At 43.9% G+C, this 23,123-nt stretch overlaps 1 protein-coding gene and 1 long non-coding RNA gene across 5 annotated transcripts in view; one reads left to right on the top strand and one right to left on the bottom strand.

The window, feature by feature from the left end:
- Positions 1-6,282, bottom strand: part of suclg2 (succinate-CoA ligase GDP-forming subunit beta) — a 403,858-nt gene extending 397,576 nt beyond the window's left edge. Inside the window, exon 1 of one of the 4 annotated variants that reach the window (XM_069937105.1) lies at positions 5,975-6,282. In XM_069937105.1, coding sequence (XP_069793206.1) covers positions 5,975-6,052 — 78 coding nt within the window. In that variant the 5' untranslated portion in view covers positions 6,053-6,282. The remainder of the gene's footprint in view (positions 1-5,974) is intronic. The other 3 variants (XM_069937101.1, XM_069937103.1, XM_069937104.1) reach the window with 3 other exon arrangements.
- Positions 5,551-17,325, top strand: LOC138763251 (uncharacterized). The gene is made up of 3 exons (XR_011357445.1): positions 5,551-5,871; positions 6,481-6,588; positions 15,551-17,325. It is a non-coding gene; the product is annotated as an uncharacterized lncRNA (long non-coding RNA).
- Positions 17,326-23,123: the final 5,798 nt, after the last annotated feature.

Below are 23,123 nucleotides of genomic sequence, written 5' to 3'. Positions count from 1 at the left end.
TTTCATCCAAACAATGGCAGAAATAGAAAACTTACTGTCTTGAAAGAGTGATATTTATAAAGGGCCTGCCTGATCATTCAATAAACCATCATTTACAGGATACAAAACAAAAATTTTGACAGCACTTTGGCTTAATCGCAATAGGCATGATGGATAAGTGGCTTCCTTTCTAAAATCAAGGATACTTACAACACTAATATAGCAACCATGATGCAAACCTGTTACCTTTTGTTCTACACACCATCTTTAATTACATTGAACCAACACAGGAGCAGGCCCTTCAGCACACCATGTCAGCACCAACCTTGACACCCATTTGCTTGCATGTAGTCTATATCCCTTTGTGAGAGATAATAGAATATAGGAAGTAAAATGAATGAAATAAGGAATACTAGACTAGACTAGAGGAAGTGCTGAGTAGGGATGAATTCCGATAAGAGTGTGAGGGTGAGGAAGGGTTACGCAAGTATAATAGAATAAGGGTCTTATAGTGATAGACATATAGAATAAAGTCCTGGGGGTTGAGATGTGTGAATAAGGACAAAGGCAGATTCATGAATAAGGACATTGACATGATGGGACCCAGACAGGATACCCCATGGTCTTTCAAGTTTACAGAAACTGCACATAGGCAGACAGAATTACCAAATGCCAAACCAATCCAGGAGGCAGAAGAATGTTAGGGGGGGGAGGGTACCTCAACACTGAAATGAACTGTATAAAAGTTGGGTGAGCCCCAGTATGTGTGTGTGTATTCCCAGGTAAGGGGAAGCACCCAATTTTTGTCTCGAGCGAAATCTATGAAGGTAGTTCTGTTTCTCACACCTTTGCTACCTTCTTGTCCATGGGTCTGCCAAAATGCCTCTTAAATGTCACAGTCATATCTGCTTCTATCACCTCCCCGGCAACACTTTTCCAAAATCTACGATACCATTAAAAAAAAACTTGCCTTTCAAATCTCCTTTAAACTTTATCTCTCGCCCTATATTCATCTCGTTGGTCACCTCACTGAAGAAAGGACATCATACTTGTCATTGTTCTCAGCTGAGATGCAGCTGTGTCCATTAAAGGGTGTCAGTAGCTGTTGTAAACTGGCACTACATTCAGCTTAACAGACTTACAAGATAAATGTCAGGTTAAACTTTCACTTTAACATTTCCCTGTCTCTCATTATTTATGTATTTTTATCAGGTCACCCCTGAGCCTCCATAAATCCATAGAAGACAATTCAAGTTTGTCCAACCTTTATTTATGGCTAATACAGTGTTCTTTTTAAAATATTTTTTATTGGTGTTTACATTATAAACAATTAAACAGTAGTATATTGTGCTATAAGATTCAAGAATAAAAATAATTATTACAAAAAATTTTATCATGATTTAAAACCATAATCATATTAAAGAAATAGAATTTAACAGCACACAGAAAAAACCCAAAAAACACGAACAATGAAATAAAATTATTTAAAACCCCAACACAAAAGAAGGTAAGAGTTGAAATGTGGGAATCAAATGACAACTAGATGGAAATGGACAGCACAGAACCAAAGCTTCAGAACAACTCAAATTCTTAAGATCATGATAATAGTCCATAAATGCACCCCATGCCTTTTGGAAGTTAGTATTTGAATCTTTAATGGCATATCGTTTTTTTTCTGAACTTTAAACATCGCTTAACCATTGTGGATGTGTAGGTTGACTATTATCTTTCCATTTAATCAAAACTGGACATCTGGCTATCATTGAAATAAAAGATAAAATTCAGTTTTTAATTGGATCCAATAATATCATTATCTTGAAATGATCTGAATAGAGCAATTAAAGGGCAAGGTTCAAATTTGAATGAGAATAACTGATAATGTTTGAAAAACATCTCTCCAAAATTTTTCTAAGCTAGGGCAAATCCAAAACATGTGAAACAATGAGGCATCACCTATTTTACATTTGTCACAGAGGATGTATATCTGAATTAAAAGGAGACAATTTAACTTTAGACGCGTGTACTCTATGGACCACTTTAAATTCCAACAAGCAGTGTTGTGCACAAAGGAAGGTAGTATTAATCAAATTACAAATGGAGTCTCTTCAATCTGGGCATCATTCTGGTGAATCTCTTCTGTATCCTCTCTAAAGGCTTCACTTGCCTCATGTAGTGTGGCAACCAGAAATGCACACAATACCCCAAATATGGCTCTAGTTTTAAACTTTTATCTTCTAATAGTTTGACACTTTCAAACTGATGTCTTCACCCTTCAGTTACGTACTAACAATCCATTGTGACATTCCACTGCTCAAAATAGTGAAACAGACTGCAAGGGAGTGCAAACAAATCTACCAACAACAATGTACAATAAACAATAAAATAATTTTAGATGTGGATCTTATGATCATTTTTCAACATGCCTTACCTTGCTAGGAAAATGATTGCTGACAATGAGTAGTCTTATCTCCATCTGTTCAGATTTTTACCACAATATGAGGAAAAGCCAAGATTTAGACACTTTAATTCTATAGTTTATCCTTTATCACTTGGGTGGTAAAACCTTGTCCTCACATTAGAACACCAAACATTGGGTGATCCAGCATTACAAAAATGCTGAATAGGAGGGATTCAGAATAGATATTGATCTCTGGAGATCAATGAAGTTCAGTATGCAATCAACAACTGAAAAGCACTCCACCTCAATCAATATCCTCAATCTAATATTATAATCAAACTTAAGGATCAATAAATGAGTTAATGAATAATACAGAAAAGAATACCAAGGGTAGCACCAAGGATGGCTAAAAGTGAGGTATCAAACTAGTTGTTTCAAAGGAATCTTCTTCTTCCTTCTTTGGCTTGGCTTTGCGGACGAAGATTTATGGAGGGGGTAAATGTCCACGTCAGCTGCAGGCTCGTTTGTGGCTGACAAGTCCGATGCGGGACAGGCAGACACGGTTGCAACGGTTGCAGGGGAAAATTGGTTGGTTGGGGTTGGGTGTTGGGTTTTTCCTCCTTTGCCTTTTGTCAGTGAGGTGGGCTCTGCGGTCTTCTTCAAAGGAGGTTGCTGCCCGCCAAACTGTGAGGCGCCAAGATGCACGGTTTGAGGCGATATCAGCCCACTGGCGGTGGTCAATGTGGCAGGCACCAAGAGATTTCTTTAGGCAGTCCTTGTACTTTTTCTTTGGTGCACCTCTGTCACGGTGGCCAGTGGAGAGCTCGCCATATAACACAATCTTGGGAAGGCGATGGTCCTCCATTCTGGAGACGTGACCCACCCAGCGCAGCTGGATCTTCAGCAGCGTGGACTCGATGCTGTCGACCTCTGCCATCTCGAGTACTTCGACGTTAGGGATGAAAGCGCTCCAATGAATGTTGAGGATGGAGCGGAGACAACGCTGGTGGAAGCGTTCTAGGAGCCGTAGGTGATGCCGGTAAGCTTGTGACAGAATTTAGCAATCCCATACCAATGGAATAGACTCTAGCTTTGCAAACCCACCCCATTTAGTGGTGAATCATTCAAGCATTTGCAAAGCTTTCCATGATACGAAGTACACAAGTCAGGAGCATCCCACAACACTCAGAGTTTGATATAATGTATGTGGGAACAAAATATCCATGGCCTTCACTGCAGCATCTGCTGTATACAATATTACAGCCAAGTGCATTGACATTATATTCCAAAGGATAGAGAAAAGATTTATATAGATCGTATAATCATCCCAGCAACTGCAGAAGGAAAGAATGAATCTTGGCATGTTGACATTGTCAACAATGGGGGCAGGATGTACTCTGTGTGCAAGCAGATGGGCAATGTTGAGGATAATGCATTTCTTCATCTGCTCACATTGAGCTTCCGTATTCTCCTGACCAGGGTCTCCAAATTCTTATTCTCAGTCCAAATACTCTTTCTCCACTCTCAGCTGAGATTTCTGGAGGTCAGTGAGGATGTCGCATTTTTTAAAATATTCTTTAATCTTTTCCTCTTTTCACCAAGTCATCTCTTGCTGTGACACAATTTGTAATAATGAACCTAGTTTGGGAATCTGATAATGCAACAACATGGCAAGCCCAACAAGTGCAATTAGATGTTCAATAATGGGAGTGCTGGCCTTAGATAACACTGGACAGTGAAGATTTTGCTTGTTGAATGCTTTTAGGTGTACTTTATGGATTTTGGGCCACCGATCACAAAAAGCTCCTTAAAATTTTCCGATCGCATACTGTTTTTTTAAGCTATAACCTAGTTTTGTGATATCCTGTCATATTTTATGTCTACTAGTAAATTTTTCATAAAGCAAGCTGTCTTGGTCACTCAGTTCAGGTGGTATGCAAGCGCATGCTTAGTCAGGACAGATGAAGACAAGCTATAAAGCAGCTAACATATACAGATGATGTGCATTACACTGATTATAGATTGAATGCAAGTTGATGCGCATGTTCTTCAGGCAAGAATCTAATGAGTGTACTTAACATATAATCACATTTATAGGCTTCAGGAAAGTTTAATACAGCAGAAATGTCTTGTCAATGTTACAATAACTGCAATACATTCTGTTACATTTGTGGTGAGTTTACACTTAAAGCTCAAGGATGCAGGATACCTGCATTTATTAAGAAAACCTATGAGCTTGACTTCACTTGTAAAATTGGTGACCAAAAGAAACCTCACATTTGTTGTACAACACGTGCAATCAACCTGAGAGCTTTGCACAGAGGTACGCAGAAGTAAATTCCATTAAAGTTAATTTAATATTTCTCCAACTTCCTATGTGAGACAGTAAATCTGAAATTATCTTTGTGTTCAGCTTGAAGTTGTCTATCATAATCCCCATTTTTTTTTTGTTCAGGAAGCAAGCCTTTTTTTTAAAAAAAAGTGTTGTCCAGTAGAATTTAATTTCAATTTAGAGATTCAGAACATTTGGGCCTTTTTGGCCCAAATGCTCACACTGCCAAAGTACACCCAGGTGACCAATTGTTCTACTAACCTATGTCTTTGGAAACACACGCACTCATGGGGGGGAGGAAGTACCTTACCCACAGCACTGTGCTCATCACAATGTAATATTAACGTTGTTTTAGTGATCCTGCTAGTGGATTGAGAACATTTTTTTGCAGACACAGTGTGAGGTGTTTGATGCAAGCAGTCCAAAGTACAGAAGAATAGAGAGAGACTGGAATTACTGCTGCCCAATGTATTAGATGGTGTTGCATTTGAGGTCCTGAACTTCAAGCACATTCTCCCTCCTTCCCAATGGCTGTGCCAGTGATGTATCCTCCACTAAGACGTGGTTGACAAGGAGGTCAAACAACCATATCTTAAAGGAGATGAAGTTTCAGGAAGGAGATAGAGAGATCCTGGAGAAAATCATTAATTTGAGACTGAAATAGTCTGTGATCATAAAGAGAAGTGAATTGAATTTCGTGCAAATTATTCACGAAAGCGGATGGAATTTGAACACCAAATGCACTGGCCTCGGCGCTTGCAGAACCTTTCCAAACTGAAACTAGATTAGCATCCTTGTTGAATGCATTCCCCCCCCCCCAAACTGGTTCAAGTCGGCCAGTGGTTGCAACCAACCGGTTTAAACCCCCGGCTTGAGGCCGTGGGCTTGGCTGCGGCTCGCTGAAAGCCCGAAGTTTTGCAACCCCGGCGGGTGGTTGGCACCGGCCTCACGTCACCCGCTGCGGGACCGACCGAAAGGTCGCAAGTCGAAGCAACACGTTTCACGTTATGAACATAAAAGTTTCCGCCCACAACTTCTCGGCAAACCCGTCTCGCGAATAAAAAAAAAACCCAGCTTGAAATACTTTGGCGAAACAGGTTCCGACGGTTGGTGAGAGGCAGAAGAGCGAGCAGAGGCAAGCTGGGCTGAATGGCCTGCGGAGGTACGTCAGGAAAAACCTTCCCAACCCGTTGCCGGAAAGCCCCTCCCCGGTACCGCGGGGGAGCCCCGAATCTCCCCGCTGGGCCGCGCGCGCGCCCACCCACCTGGCGCGCGTCTCGAGCGGCGCGTCCCGTCCGTGCCCCGAGCGTTCTCGCTGCGTGCAGTGTGAGCGAAGCCGCCATGCTGCCGGTGCTGCTGAGGGTGGGAGGGCAGTTGAGGGGCTGGGCGAGGCCGAGGCTGGGGCCTGCCCCTCCTCTCCTCTCCGGCAGCTGCTACTCCCACAGAGTCCCGTGGTCCCAGCACGGCTTGCTTCACTGGGCCCCGCAGTGAGTTGGAAACTTCTATTACTGCTCCCAGTCGGATGGCAGCATGAGCCCAAGCTGATGGAGTTCATTTGACCGACAGCAGTGGCTTGGCTTCAGGGGGCAGGAAAGCAAAATTTGTAACCAGTTTTTAAAAGATTAACTCACTGGGTAACAATAAGGACATTCAGCAAGATGTGATACAAATGCTTTTGAGAGTAACGTTTGGTGCTGCTTTTGATACATTGTATCAAAAGTTCATGAATGAGTTGCATTCAAACCTCAACCACTTCCTCCTGTCTTAACAGTTTGTTGGCCTCGTCAGTCACCTCGAGGGTCACCAAGAAGATCATTGCACTTGGTTGAGTTGTGACTGTCTCCGTTATCAAGGCTTGTCCAACATTCCAGCTGAAGAGGTGAGTGCCAGGCTAAATTTACTGGAGTTTGCTGAATAGTAGGCAAGCTCGATTTTGCCCCAAGATAAATGGAATGGTGTACCTGAAACAAGGGTCAAAGGAGAATCCAATAAAGAAGATAAATTTCAGAAAATATGAATTGAGAATAAGCAAATGGGATTCTTCAAGGCAACAAAGGACTTGATGGAGGATTTTAAAATGCATCCAGCTGATTTTCAGCATGATGTGTGATTTGTCAAAAATCTAATATGTCAGAAATAAAACTTCTCACACATGAGTCTCTTTAAAACTGATGACACGACAAGCTTTATTTACAAGTCTGCAGAGTTGGACTCAACTGGTTTCTCACCAGTTAAGCCCCGATACATATTGATTTTTATACCCTTATTGTTTGCCCTTCCCCTTCTTATTAATACTGTTTTAATTGGTTAGTATTGCAAAAGCATTCTAAGTATAACTGCATTTTTAATTATCACGTTCGTTACGTACGCTGCGAACTCTACATACACTAAATTCTGTTTCTCACACTTCTTATCAATCCTTTGTCTCCTGCATGTCTCTCACTATGACCATGAAAAGATAGGTTTAAAAAAACATATTCAGCAGCTCCTTCTGTCCTTGACTGCTAGTAAACTCTCTGTCTGTTCTGGCTTCCCTGTTTATGATTAATCATCACATTTTAACTTAAGTCTTTTTAACCTAAATTCTCTATATCACATTCCACCCCTTTCTCTCTTTAAAATGTGTGTATTATATATATATGAATGGGGATTTTAACTCGGGGAAGAGAAACGTTTCATGATAAATTAATCTCGTGCTGAAGTAAAATTCTAACGGGGTCTCCCAGTCCCCCTGGTTGCATAGCCTGTTGGACCATGGAAATCACCAGGCTGTGTAGACAGGGAATAATACAGGGCAAAATAAGTAGGAGGAATAAAATACCTCCGATGACCCACAATAAGGTACGCCACCAGGTTCCTCCAAACCATTTGTCCATCCAATTCAATTTTGCAAAAGGATGCCAGGTTTGAACCGGTACATGGGACAATGTACGAATATTATCAGCGATTTTTCGAATGGCTTGGCCATTATCATCAATCTGTAAGCAGCAGTTAGTCAAATTAAGCTTTCTACATACACCTCCTTCCGTGGCTAGGAGATAGTCTAGGGCCAGACGGTTCTGATATATAGCAGAGCGCATTTGACTTTGCTGGGACGCAAGTAATTGCAGGGCTATAGCTGTTTGATTTGTAACAATTTCAAGCACTGCTTGTAAGCGAATTATGCGATTTAACATATATATAGGAGTACGATAACCCCAAGATCTATCTTGAGCCCATGTAGCGGGACCATAATATTGAATTATGCGCTCTGGAGGCCAATCATCTCTCCATTCTCCCAAATGTACCGTGGTAGAGCGGGGCTGACGGTGTAATGTATCAAAAACCTTCACTCCTAATTTATGACCGTGATCGTGGGGTAGGAGGAAAAATTCTGGGCGGATTATTCCTAGGAAACAAGTTCCACTCCACTGTAAGGGGAGACGAGTATAAGCTTTATTACCACATACCCAGAATAATCCATTTGGGGATATTCCATACCCCCTTTCCCAAACTCTTTTAAGAACGGGGTTTGATTGGTATGGTCCTGTGATGGTGGAACTGGTACAATTCCAAAACTGAATACTGCTATTAGACAGGGGTAGGCAATTAGTTTTAAAAACAGTGGATAAGAACCAAGTCAGGGGTTTAGGAAACCAAGTGAAAATACCAGGCGAAATGCGAATCCATACAGCCTTGCAGGGACTTTTTCCTACTGGGTATTTGCCGGTTCGTGAGAGACAATAAAAACCAGAGGGGACATTAGAGAGAGACCAGGTTTCTCTTGATCTCGTTCGGTTAGTTGTCCAAATGCGGGAAATCATGGTCAATGAATTGAGGGACTCCCCCCACCAAGGCCATTGCTCTGACATCCGTGGACCCCCGCAGACCCAACAATTGGTTACATTAAAAGTTACTGCAATTTTAGTTGCAAGATCTACAAAAAGGTTATCTCCCCCAACTGCATGACCGAAACTTTCATGGTTATTTGGATGGACTCGAACTAAGTCCGGCTGTCTTAAAGGGGCAGGCACTTTCGAGTGTGGAGTGGAACTTTTCATTGGAATAGTACGCTGGTGTATGCAAAACCAGAGTCCATCAGGGCATGGTGGGCCTGAGTCACCCTTCCAACCGTTAAGAGGGAAAGGAGTGGTATTAGGAATCTGTATATAATGACCCATATTATTTCCTTCTTTTTCCACACAAGGGGTATATGGATGTTGGGTGGTATTTTCTGCCCAGCATTTCTCAGGAACTGAGGTATGGGAAATAAAATTACCCTCCTTTCTTCCCCAAATGTGGTCCTGAAACAGGACCACTGTGTCTCTGCATTTCTTACATTTCACACCTGATAAAGACATAGGCAAACTAAGAAAAATCAAAGAACATAACAATAACATTGTGAATCAAGTCTTTCTGCGAAATCGCAAGGTAAGAGGTTTTTCTCCAGGAACACAAGTCCAATCTGAGTTCGTATCAAGGTCCTGAGGCGCCTCTACAGGTCCCTTAAATCTGGATGCGTGCGTCCACCCCTTCTCTCTTGTTCGTGCTGCAGCCTCTGTAGTTAAGAGAACTTGGTATGGACCTTCCCACTGGGGCTGGAGTTTTTCAGTTTTCCAGGTCTTGGTGAGAATCCAGTCTCCTGGTTCCACTTTGTGTAAAGAAAAGTCTAGAGGCGGTGTTTGTGCCAATAGTCCTCTCTTTCGTAAATCTGTAAGAGAGCGTGACAGTGCCTGTAAATAGTTCCTAACAAATATATCCCCTTCCCCCAAGGTGGGACACCCCTCAACTGTACTCCAGAAGGGAAGCCCAAACATCATTTCATAAGGGGACAATCCTACATCTTTTCGTGGGGCAGTACGAATTCTCAATAAAGCCAGGGGCAGACACTTTATCCAAGGCATTTTAGTTTCCACCATTAATTTTGTCAATTGCATTTTTAGGGTTCCATTCATACGTTCAACCCTCCCTGAGCTTTGTGGATGCCAAGGGGTATGCAATTTCCAAGAGACCTGTAATGCATTACAAATCAATTGCTGGATTTTTGAAGAAAAATGTGGACCCCTGTCTGAGTCTATAGAATCCATTATACCATATCTGGGGATTATCTGTTCTAGGAGGAGGCGAGCTACTGTAGAGGCTGTAGTATTTATTGTTGGGAAGGCTTCTACCCATCGGGTAAAGTGATCTATTATCACCAACAGATATTTCCATCTTTGAACTTGAGGTAACTCTGTGAAGTCGATCTGGATACGTTGAAAAGGGCGTATGGCTAATGGTTGACCTCCCATGGTCCCTGTCCTCATTATCTTCTTATTAATTTTTGTGCATAGGTAACAATTTTGCACCTCTTGTTGGGCCAAGGTGTAGATTCCCTTACACACATATTCTCGAAGCACTGTGTCACATAAGGCTTGGGTGCCCCAGTGGCTCTGTTGATGCAGGTGTTTTAAAATATTGCGAGTTATTTCTTTATTTAGAACAATTCTTCCATCTGGTGTTTTCCATGTTCCATCAGGTAACTGGCTTGCGCCCAGCTGAGCCATGTCCTTTTCTTCCTTAGCAGTGAAAATGGGAGCCTTCTTTATGCCTTGTCTTATTGGGATTAAGGTCAGCAAACGGACTTCTTGTTGCATGGCTGCCCTTTTGGCTTCTTCATCAGCCAGTCTGTTTCCAATTGCTGTCGGGGTATCTCCCCTCTGATGGCTTGGTATGTAGACCACTGCTATTTCCTGGGGTAATGTCAAGGCTTCTAAAGTCAGAGTAATCATCTGTTCGTGTGCCAATTCCTTTCCTCTTGATGTAATTAGACCACGCTCCTTCCAGATCTTACCAAAGGTATGCACTACCCCGTATGCGTATTTGGAATCAGTGTAAATCGTTCCAATTTTCTTTGCCAGTATTTTGAGGGCTCTCTGCAAGGCATATAGTTCACTGGATTGTGCTGACCAGCTTCCGGGTAGTCTCGTGGATTCTACTACTTTCCAAGTATTTCCTTCTATTATAGCATACCCACTTCTTCTCATTCCGTCAACACATCTGGCAGAGCCGTCAATGTAGAATTCATATCCTTCTCCCAGCGGAGTATCGCAAAGGTCTTCTCGGGTCTTGGTCTGAAGATCTGTCAACTTGACACAGTCGTGCTCCACCTCTCTCTCTGTTTCACTGCCGTATAAAAACTGAGCTGGGTTGCAGCTATTAATCTTTGCAAACTGTAGATCTTCTCCGACCATTAAAATGGTTTCATACTTTAATATACGAGAATCAGTCAGCCATCGATGGGCAGTTTGTGTTAATAAAACACTCACAGAATGGGAGGTGTACACAGTCATCTTTCCTCCAAAAGTAAGTTTACGTGCTTCCTCTACCAACAGAGCAGCAGCCGCTACTCCCTGGATACACGTTGGCCATCCGCGAGACACTGGGTCCATCATTTTGGAAAGGAAAGCCACTGGGTGTCGCTGACCGCCTTTTTCCTGTGTTAAAACTCCCACAGCTGTTCCTTGGTTATGAGTGCCAAATAGCTGGAAGGGCTGTTTTAAAGAGGGCAGAGTGAGCACTGGGGCTCGTGTTAGGCGATGTTTCAAGTCCTCGAACCATCCCTCCTCCTCCTGGGTCCATTTCAATGGATAGTCATTTTCATTTGTCAGCTTTTCATACACAAACTTCACCAAAGCTGAGTAGTCCTCTATCCATAACCTACAGTAACCTAAGAGTCCCAGGAATTGTCTTATTTCCTTCTTATTACGGGGTAACGGCATTCTAGTGATTCCCGCAATCCGTTCAGGGGTAATCCGTTTCTGTCCTTTACTTATCTGGTGTCCCAGATATATCACAGTTCTCTCAACGAACTGTAACTTGTTCCTGGACACCCGTAGACCCTTTTTCCCCAGATAATTCAAGAGTCTAATTGTATCTCCCCTCATTTCTTGTTCCTTGGGTCCTGATAATAGTAAATCGTCCACATACTGCATTAGTTGGGAATCATCAGATTGTGGATAGTCCGCCAGGATTTGTTCTAGCATTCGTCCAAACAGGTTCGGAGATTCAGTGAACCCTTGGGGCAATACAGTCCACCGAAGCTGTCTCCGTCTACCTGTCCATGGATTTTCCCATTCAAACGCAAACATATCTCTACTTTCCTCTTCTAACGGACAAGTCCAGAAGGCATCCTTCAAGTCGATAACACTAAACCACTCATGGTCTGGGGGAATCCGACTCATAATAGTATAGGGATTAGGCACCACTGGGTGGCGGGTCTGAACAATAGCATTCAAACTTCTTAGATCCTGAACTAGGCGATAGGATCCATCTGACTTTTTCACTGGGAGTATAGGGGTGTTATAAGGTGACATGCATTCTTCTAATAGTCCGTCTCGTATTAGAGTCTCAATTACCGGCTGTAGCCCTTTTCTCCCTTCCAAAGAAATAGGATACTGACGTTTCCTTACCGGCTGATGACCTGGTATTAATGTGACATGTAATGGTGGGATGTCCAGACCTCCTCGATTTCCCTCCTTATACCAGACCCTCTCGTCAATCTGCCGTTCATCCTCTTCCTTTAAAGCACAGAGGTGGACTCGCACTTCTCCGTCCACAGGGAGAGCACCCAAACCTAGGAGAGCCTGTAAGTCCCTTCCTAGGAGGTTAAATCCAGCCGACGGTAACAACAAGAGGTCTTGTACCCCTTCTCTTTCTTCCAGTTTCACTGTTACTTGGGGAATTATTGATACCATTTTGGGAGCCCCTTCTATCCCAGAAATTGTCAAATTACTTTTTATAGGCTCAGTTCCGATTGGCACAGTTATTACACTACTTCGTTCCGCTCCTGTGTCCACCATAAACACCACCTCTTCTCCCTTGGGACCAATTTTTAGTTTTACCAGGGGTTCCCTCTTATATTTGGTCCCTAACATTTGGAACCCCTGACACCCCTAATCTTCTTCCATAAGTTCGAGGGCACGCAATTCCCTCTTGTATCGGGGGCATTCCCTCTTAAAGTGTCCTTCCTCATTGCAGTAATAGCACTTAACGAATCTCCAGGGTCTTCCCTCTCTTGGATATTTTGGATTGTTTAGAGGAAGGTTTTGTTTTCTTTCCCCTCTGGATTCAGCATTCATCTGTCGGATAGTCTGTACCATAACCTTTGTCGCCTTCTTTTGATCTTCTTCTTCTCTCTGCACATATACTTTTTGTGCCTTTTTTAACAGTTCACTTAGGGGTTTTTCACTCCAGTCCTCCTCCTTTTCTAGTTTCTTTCTAATGTCTTGCCATGATTTGGAAACAAATTCAATTCGAATAAGCTGTTCACCCATTGGTGTACTAGGGTCCACACCAGCATACTGTTGGACATTCTTTCTCACCCTCTCCAAAAAATCAGTAGGGGACTCGTCTTTACCCTGGTGGTTCCCAAATGCCTTGGTAAAATTGTGACCCTTTGGCACAGCCTCCCGTATCCCTTTAATTGTCCACTCTCTATATTGTCTCATACTTGCCAATCCCTCGGGTGTTCGTTTGTCCCACCTGGGTTCATTTAGGGGATATTTTTGTTCATGGGGTCTAGGGTCCCCAGGTTGTTCATATTCCCACATGAGGAGGGCAGCCCGTCGAATCATCTGCCTCTCCTGGGGTGAAAATAATGTTCCCATTATTGCCTGCATCTCTTCCCACGTATATGTGTTTGGTCCCAGGAATTGGTCGAGCTGTTCAGCCAGTCCTATAGGATCTTCCAATAACTTTTTCATTTCTTTCTTAAATCCCCGCACCTCTGTACTAGTTAGGGGAACATTCACATATCCCGTTCCCCCTCCCGGTCCTCCCATAGGAACTTCCCTCAGGGGATTTAGGCTTATTGAAAACTTTGATGGTCCTGGACCAGTCTGGGATCTTGTCCAGGGTCGGTTTACCGGTGGAAGTTTAGGGTCAGACTCCCTTAATTCATCCTTTTTTTCCCGGCCCCTTTCGGGGCAATCAGATTCATCACCTTTCCCCTCCAGTAATGAGCTTTCCTCGGGCGCAGTAGGCACCGGGGGAATATAAGGAGGGGGAAGGTTGTCCAGAGGTTCCCACTTCTTTTCTCCCGCTACCCTCAATTTAAAACATTTTGTTAAGGATCCTGGCCAGGGAACCCAACAAAATGCATATGCTGACTCTTCTTGATTCACCTTTGGTCTCGAATTTACATATATGTTTAATGCTTGTCTAACCCAATCCTCATCAGATCCAAATTTCGGCCACCAGACCGAGGAACCTTTAATAGGTTGTTTTGACCAAAGGAGACAATATTGGACCATCTTTTTCTTGTTTTTGTCCCGATATCTTTTACTATCCCAATTTTCAAACATTCTCCCCAAAGGGCTGTCAAGGGGTACTCCCAGGAATTGTCCTGAATTTTCAGACGAGCCCTTAGATTTTGATCCTCCCATTTTCCCACCTAGATCTGTTTATCGTTGCTGAGGACCCTCTCGTTCTGGACCCTACTCCCTTCTTCTCAGACGCCTCGTCGGAGGTACTGTCCCTCCTTCGGTTACCGCTGAGGTTTCCCTGGGGTTGACCCCTCTCTTCTCGGCACTTCGTCGGAGGTGCTGTCCCTCCTTCGGTTACCGCCGAGGTTTCCCTGGGGTCTATCCTAGAGTCCCACGACAGGGTCCTCACGCCACGACAAAAGCTCTATACCTGATCTATTACGTTAGGGTTTTTTTATCCAAACAGGTGTATCCTGTTACACCTGTTACCCAATCCCCACACCACAATCGTAAGTCGTCACTTACCGGTGTCTTCCCGGGGATTGAACCGTCACCCTTCTCCTCTCCGTCTTGTCGTGTCACCCTGTCCGGATACCACTCGCTCAAGCCGCCCGAAGCGACGAGCAAGGGACTAGGAGCCGCTGAACTCAGCGGGGTGCACCACCTCCGATGTCCCTCTTCTCGCCTCCCCTCACGGCCGGAGTGTAGATCCCGGACGAGCCCCCATTTGTCAGAAATAAAACTTCTCACACATGAGTCTCTTTAAAACTGATGACACGACAAGCTTTATTTACAAGTCTGCAGAGTTGGACTCAACTGGTTTCTCACCAGTTAAGCCCCGATACATACAGTGCATTGATTTTTATACCCTTATTGTTTGCCCTTCCCCTTCTTATTAATACTGTTTTAATTGGTTAGTATTGCAAAAGCATTCTAAGTATAACTGCATTTTTAATTATCACGTTCGTTACGTACGCTGTGAACTCTACATACACTAAATTCTGTTTCTCACACTTCTTATCAATCCTTTGTCTCCTGCATGTCTCTCACTATGACCATGAAAAGATAGGTTTAAAAAAACATATTCAGCAGCTCCTTCTGTCCTTGACTGCTAGTAAACTCTCTGTCTGTTCTGGCTTCCCTGTTTATGATTAATCATCACATTTTAACTTAAGTCTTTTTAACCTAAATTCTCTATATCACATAATAGATTTCCTTTTGTGAGGACATTTATGCCAATATGTATCTTATGACTTGACAAAGGTCACTTGGTTCACCAGCTTGCTTCGTTAAAGATCAGACTTCCAAAATCCCTCAAATCCAAGTCAAATCAAATTTATTGTCATCTCATTTCACAAGTACATCCTGAAAAAAATTTTTTTTTTCCCAGTCCTCAGTGCAAAACGCAACCAGACATAACACATACAGACAAACAGTACACATGCAGGGCAAATCTTCACATATATATAAATAAATATTGTTTTGTCAATATGAAAGTCTTGGATGGTTAATGTCAGCAGTTCCTTTGGTCATTCAGCATTCTCACTGCCCAAAGAAAGAAGCTGTTCCTCAGCTGGTGGTGCTGGCTCTGATACTCTTGCACCTCTTTCCCAACAGAGGCAGCTGAAAGATTCTGTGTGCGAGGTGGATGGGGGTCCTCCATGATTTTGCACGCCATCTTTCGAATATTGATGGGGGAGAGGGAGACTGTGGTGATCCCGTGCAACTCTTATGGACCTGTGAATTGACCTGATCCACCACACATTCTGTCAGATCATGCAATCACAGACAAAAATGGAAGCAACTTTTGTAATATTCTGGGAAATTTTGCAATGAGCAACAAAAGCAATCAAATCAAATATACCAGAAGAATTTTCTATTACACTGAACACTTACACTTCTAATTACACTGAACAATGAAGATTTATCTTCCTGAACACTTTTGGGTACATTTGATGGATTTTGGGCTGCTGATCACAAAAATCACCTCAAGATATTCCTATCATGTGTAGCGGCTGCTACACACACAGAAGCACACCACTAGACACGGTGGAGGTTTCAGTTGAATTGTTTATTTGAATTTCGCGTGCACCCTTTAAAGGCCAATGGCAGTGACACGCGAACTGTGGCCTAAGCCACGAGGTAATCAATGAGCCCCAATGGCACCATCTTACTGCAGCTGCCCCACCAGCCCAGTGATACATGCGGGGCCAGTTTCCAACAAGCAATGTGCACCGCCACACAATCCCCCCAGAACTGGTTTACACATCTCACTGCTTGGATGGCCGACCCCTTTGCTTAGGTTGGGCTGTCTCACGGGTTGATCTAAGTCCACGTGCACCAGTTTCAGTTGGTGGATCATGAATAACTCCTCCCTGTCCCCAATGTCACGGATAAGAGTCTTTCCCAACAGGTGTAGGACCTTGTACGGGCCCTCGTATGGGCGCTGCAGGAGGGTAGGGTGCGGGCCATGAGGAATGATAACAAACTCTGCTGAGGCCAGCTCTTTGGGAACGTTCACTGGGTGTTTGCTGTGGTGGGTTGGTGGGGATGCCAGCGATGCGAGCCTGTTGTGGAGGTCTGTATCTCTCCATCAGGCACTTCGACTACTTCCTGGAGGGCAGGCCTTTCACCACCTTCACGGACCATAAGCCACTCACTCAGGCCCTCACCAAGGCAAAGGATCCTTCGTCTGCGCACCAGCAGCGGCACCTTTCCCACATCTCGGAGTTCACCATCGATATCCAACACCGGGTGGGTAAGGACAATGTCATTACTGATGCACTCTCCAGACCTACCATCCACAACTTGTCCCCCGGCCTGAACTATGCCCAATTAGCTCAGGCCCAGAGAGGGGATGAAGAGACGCAGACCTTCCGAACTGCCATCACCGGCCCTCACCTCGAGGACTTGTGGCTGCCCAGTAGCTTCAAGTCCTCGAGGCGCAGTATTTCAGCTCGGGAGGTGTAATGGAAGATGACATTTAATAACATAACATAACAATTACAGCACGGAAACAGGCCATTAGGCCCTTCTAGTCCGCACCGAACCAAACACCCCTTTCTAATCCCACCTCCCTGCACAATGCCCATAACCCTCCATCTTCCTCTCATCCATATACCTGTCCAACCTTTTCTTAAATAATACAATTGACTCCGCCGCCACTATTTCTCCCGGAAGATCATTCCACACAGCTACCACTCTCTGAGTAAAGAAGTTCCCCCTCATGTTACCTCTAAACCTCTGCCCCTTAATTCTTAACTCATGTCCTCTTGTTTTAAACCTTCCTCCTCTTAACGGAAATAGTCTATCCACATCCATTCTGTCTATCCCTTTCATAATCTTAAATACTTCTATCAAATCCCCTCTCAACCTTCTACGCTCCAAAGAATAAAGACCCAATCTGTCCAATCTCTCCCCATACTCCAGATGCTTAAACCCAGGCAACATTCTGGTAAACCTTCTCTGCACTCTCTCCACTCTGTTTATATCCTTCCTATAATTAGGCGACCAGAACTGCACACAGAACTCCAAATTAGGCCGCACCAACGTCTTATACAATCTCAACATCACCTCCCAACTCCTATATTCCATGCAATGATTGATAAAGGCCAGCATACTAAAAGCCTTCTTCACCACCCTATTCACGTGAGTTTCTACCTTCAGGGAACGATGTACCGTCACTCCTAAATCTTTCTGCTCTTCTGTATTCCTCAATGCTCTCCCATTTACCACATATGTCCTATTCTGATTCTTCTTACCAAAATGAAGCACCTCACACTTATCAGCATTAAATTCCATCTGCCATTTTTCAGCCCACTTTTCTAAGCAGCCCAAATCCCTCTGCAATCCTTGAAAACCTTCTTCATTATCCACTATTCCACCTATCTTAGTATCGTCTGCAAATCTTCCTGATTGTTTTGGTCACAGACTGTTAGAGGCCTAGCCTTGTTGCAAAATAAACCATTGTATTCAAAGTGATAAGCTGAAAATTATGTTACTAGTTAGAAACCTAGTATGCTAGCTTGCTTGCTTATCTTTCTTGCTGTGCTGGGAATAGATGCTTGGGTAAGCAGTTTTTGGGTAATATAAGTCATGGTCCCACTGCTTAAGTTAGAGAGAGACTCTCCGAGAGGTGGCAACATCTCTCAGCAAGAAAAACTTCTAGAGTCCAGCCAATGTCCCGGTCAGGGGAGGTGGAGAAGCTGCTACCGGCGCCCTGACAACCTGCTACAAGTGTGCGGTCATTGCCTCGCTTCGGCAGTTGGGACCAGTCCAAGCGTTGATAAGTATAGTTGGGAAGGGCTTGGATATTGTAGTGTGAAATCAGCTTTTGAATTAGTAATAAACATTTGTATAAACTGAACTGCTCTCGGTGTGTGTGTCTATTTTCTTTCGGTAGTTCAAACACTGTGACCAATCTAAAACAAACAAAATGAGAGGTACAAGTTTACCCAAGACAGGAGGTCGGAGGTGCCAGCTGAAGAATGCTAGCAGGCGCCACTGTCTGTTGACCTCCTACTCGAGGATGTTCCCGATGGCTGTGGCGGACCCGTCCGCTGAGAATGCTGTGTGGGTGTTGCGCCATGGATGGGCCAGTAGGGTGGCGCTGCCAAGGGCGTCTTTGGTTTGGGCAAAAGCTTTCTTGGCCTCCTTTTTCTACTTGAGAGTTTTTTGTTTTGCCAGGATCAGGGCGAACAGTAGGCACATTATGCGGGCGGCCCCTGGGATGAAGTGGTGGTAGAAATTAACCATCCCGGTAAACCACTGCAGGCCCTTGAGGTTGTCCACTTGGGGAACTTCTGTATGGCCTTGATCTTGTCCTGTGATGGTGCTGCCCCATCTGGAGTGATGTTATGGCCCAGAAACTGTAGCGACTCCTTCCCAAACTCCTTCCACATTTACGGTGAGGCCAAATTCTGCCAGACGGGTGAACAGTGTGTGAAGATGGGTCCTGTGCTAATTGTGATCTCAACTGGTGATGAGAATATCATTGAGATAAATGATCACAAAATCTTGGTCTCTACCCACTGCGTTCATGAGCTGCTGGAATATGTGGGCTGAGTTCTTCAGGCCAAAAGGCATCCGCAGGAATTCAAAAAAGCCAAAAGGGGTGATGATGGCGGTTTTCCTAATATCCTCCAGGTGTACAGAGATTTGGTGGTAGCCCCTCACCAGGTCGACCTTCAAGGAAAACCCTGGCTTCATGCAGGTTGGCCGTGAAGTCCTATATATGGGGGATGGGATTGCATCATTGAGCCGGCGGTAATCGCCACATAGGCGCCAACCCCCCCCCCCCCCCAGAGGCCTTTGGGACCATGTGCAAGGGAGAGGGCTTTCTGACTTGCGGACTATGCCGAGTTCCTGGAGGCGGGAGAACTCCACTTTCACGAGCTGCAGTTTCTCCAGTGGTAGTCATCTGGCCTTGGAGTGGAGTGAAGGGTTCTGTGTGGCGATGTGGTGGTGGATGCTGTGCTGAGACATGGTGGCAGTGAATTGTGGCCATAGGATGGCGGGGAATTCATCCAGGATGAGGAAGTACTTGTTTCTGGGTGTGCAGATGGTGGTTATCTCTGGGCCGTGTGCACTTCGAGGGCAGTCGGGGGAAGCATGCTCAGCTCCGCTCCGGTGTCCACCAGGAAATGCTGTCCAATGATCTTGTCAACCACATTCAAGAGGCTGTTCGCGTGGCCAACCATTGCAGCCATCAGCGGCGGCTGGCCTCGTCGTTTCCCTGGTATGAGCAGGGCTGTCGGCACTTGCGGGCTTGAGCTCCCCAGCGTTGATGGTAGAAACACCAGATGGTTTGGTGCTCTTCCTGCTTATGCCTGGGGGCGGGCTGTGGTTGGCTGGGTCCAGGGCAGGTGACCTGATTCATGGCAGCCTTGTTCTCCCGTTTGGTTCTCCACAGCACGTCAGCATGGGCTGCGACCTTCAGGGGATCTGAAAAATCCTCATCCATCAGTAGAAGCTGGATGTCTTTCGTCATTTGTTCCAGGAAGGCTTGTTCAAACATCAGGCAGGGTTTGTGGCCTTCTGCCAGTGTGAGCATTTCATCCATTAGAGCGGACGGGGCTCTGTCCCCCAGGCCATTGAGGTGCATCAGACTGGCCGTGCACTACTGATGGGAGAGACCAAAGGTGCCAAGAAGGAGGGCTTTGATGGCGACATTCTTGCCCTCCTCTGGTGGATTGTGGATCAGGTCGTCCACTCTGGCCACGGTTTCTTCATCGAGGGTGCTCACCACATGGTAGAAATTCGTGGAGCCAGAAGTGATCTGTCTTAGATGAAACTGCTTCTCTGTCTGCCTGAACCACGTGTGAGATCGTTGGGTCCAAAGGGGTGTAGTTTCATGTCCACAGCGCTGATCGTTGATGAATCCATGGTTGGAGACCAGATAACATCTGGGCTCTGTAGGGTCATCAATGTAGTGGCTGCCACACACAGAAACACACCACAGGACATGGTGGACATTTCAGTTGAACTGTTTATTTGAATTTCGTGTGCACCCCTTTAAGGCCAATGGGAGTTCCAACCTGCGCGGCGGTGATGTCATCACGTTGCCCAGGGTGCGAGCTGTGGCCTAAGCCATAAGGCAATCAGTGAGCCCCGACAGCACCATCTTCCTGCAGCTGCCCCACCAGCGTGGCAATACAAGCGGGGCCAGTTTGCTGCAAGCGATGTGCACCGCCACACATGTACCTTTTATAGCTATAATCTTTTTGTGATTTACTGACATATTTTAAGTAAACTTGTCCACAAAGCAAACTGTTTTGGTCAGTCCAAGCCTGCCTGGGCAGGTGTAATGTAAGTATTGTCTTGGGCCTGTGCATGCTGAGTCAGGAGAGATACAGACAGGCTATAAAAGCAGTTCACATATATAGATGCTATGCATAACATTGATATAGATGGAATGCATGTTGATGTGCATGTTCTTCAGGCAACAGCATGGTGAGTGTACTTAATAATAACATTTATTGTCTTCAGGAAGATTCAATACAGCAGAAATGTCTCATCAATGTCACAACGGCGGCAACACATTCTGTTACATATGTGGCGAGTATATGCTTAATGATAAATTCAGTAAAAGTTAATATAATGTTTTTTCCAATTCCATACGAGATGTAGCAAATCTGAAATTGTCTTTATAATACCCAATTTTTTTTCAGGAAGTAAACCTTTTGAAAAAAAGTGTTGTCCAATGTATTAGCTGTTATCTCATATATCTTCTTTAGTTGTGGCTTTTGCGTTTCCAAATCAACCTTCGTCTGCAGCCTGCAAATCCTTTCTGTTATTCCAAAGTTCCAGAAGCCTGGAAGTAGACTGTGATGTCCCCAGCCTTGTGTTCACATGTCTTTGGACAGCTTGGCATTATTCTTCTATGTTTCCCCACTGTTGTTCTGGGAAAGGGATTGCTGCAGGAATAGCAAGTGACACTATCTTGAGTAATAATGATAGATTCATCGGCATCATTAATATTCTCATTCAGATTTCCCATTGGGGTAATGCAGGAGCATCGGAGCTGTTCACCATGTTAAAATTAATCCAACAGTATAGATGATGGTAAATTATGGCTCTGTGACTATAAACTTTTCGGTTGTTCCTTTGTTACCTGGGGCTCTCAGGGCACTGTTAACTCCCCCTCCCCACTACTCCCACTCCCCACCATCCACAGTAACAATAGAGCATCTTTTCAGGAGCATCTTTTTGGGAAAATTGACTGAAATATTCTAATCTAATCCCTTTAAGGTGTAATAGATAGAGCATAGCTCAAACTGCAACATGGTAAAGCTGGCAATCAATCTATGATAAATGGAAAAAGCTGAAGTGGGGTATGTGGGATATTTGACTGATAGTGTAACAAAATAAATATTAGCATTCTTCTGTGAAGTAATTGATATGTGAGGAGTTGGATGATCTTTACTGGTAAATGAGATTCAGAAAGAAAAACCTCCCTTATTAATATAGGTATGCATTTGTTACTTTAAGAGAGGGAAGAATGTGCCTGTGAACAGGAATAAAAAAAGATTTTCATTTATATCTTAATTTTTGGGATCTCAGGGTGACCTAAAATTGTTAACTGCCTATTTTAGATTGTTGCAGGAAAAATGGTGCCAATTTAATCACAGTTCCCACAAGCAATTGTGTGATTTGACCAGACAATCTGTTTAGTATTGTGGACTGAAGGATAAATATTGCTCAGGATGAATGGGAATTTTATAGAGCACCTTAATTTGGCCTGAATGTAACACATCATCTGACAAAGAATTTAGCACTCAAATCTCTGTAGTGTTGCTTGAGCACAAAGCCTTCTGATTCAGAGACAAGAATAACATCTGCAGAACTACAGGTGGCTAAAGAAAGAAAAGCAAAAGTAGGCATGAGTGTAGCATGTATGTCCACCTGCCTGGATATGTATATATACATAAATGCAGAAATATAATGCATTGTTTGGAAGTAGTACAGTAGATGAGGCACATAATACAAATTATACATTGAGCAAAATGACATAAAATACATCAGGCAAAACAGCAAAAATAAGCCTATGAATATATACCATACATTATATCTTGGTGAATGAGAAACTTAGTCCTGAGGGAAATTGATTTGCAGAAAATGTCCATTCGTTGCGTGGAATTAGAGAATGTGCCAAGTTGTTATTTGCACATGGAGATAAGAGTTCAGCATATTTTTGGTTCATACTGACCTTCAATATCTAGAATAAAAAGTTGGTATTTCTATTAGATTCTATTTCTATTAAATCTTTCAGATAATCCACATTCTCTTTTGTTTCCTGCTCACCTTCGATGATTTAGAATCTATCAATCTGTCCATTATTAAGGACATAAAGGGGCTGTAACATGCAGTTCAGAATTAGTGATGGCCAAGAAATAACTCCTTCTTGCTCATACAAACCCTCCAGGTCGTCATAAGCCATTAATATCAAGAACTGATCAACTGATAGTCCTGTGATTTATTTTAGTGATGAAATGACTGTAACTATTGCCTGATCATGGAAGGCCTGTGGCTTTTGCACCATATCAAGGCAATGGGAAGGAAGTCAGTAGTTAATGGAAGAATTTGTTTAGATGCCAAGTTTTAGCCTCCTCTAACTTGGACTACTTGGTTCCTGTATGAAGTTGCAGACTGATAACATGCAATTCAAGAGGAGTTCCAATGGTCCAGACCT

Source organism: Narcine bancroftii, chromosome 5 (assembly GCF_036971445.1).
Source record: "Narcine bancroftii isolate sNarBan1 chromosome 5, sNarBan1.hap1, whole genome shotgun sequence".
In the NCBI taxonomy this organism is placed as follows: domain Eukaryota; kingdom Metazoa; phylum Chordata; class Chondrichthyes; order Torpediniformes; family Narcinidae; genus Narcine; species Narcine bancroftii.
This window is presented reverse-complemented; position numbering and strand designations above follow the sequence as displayed.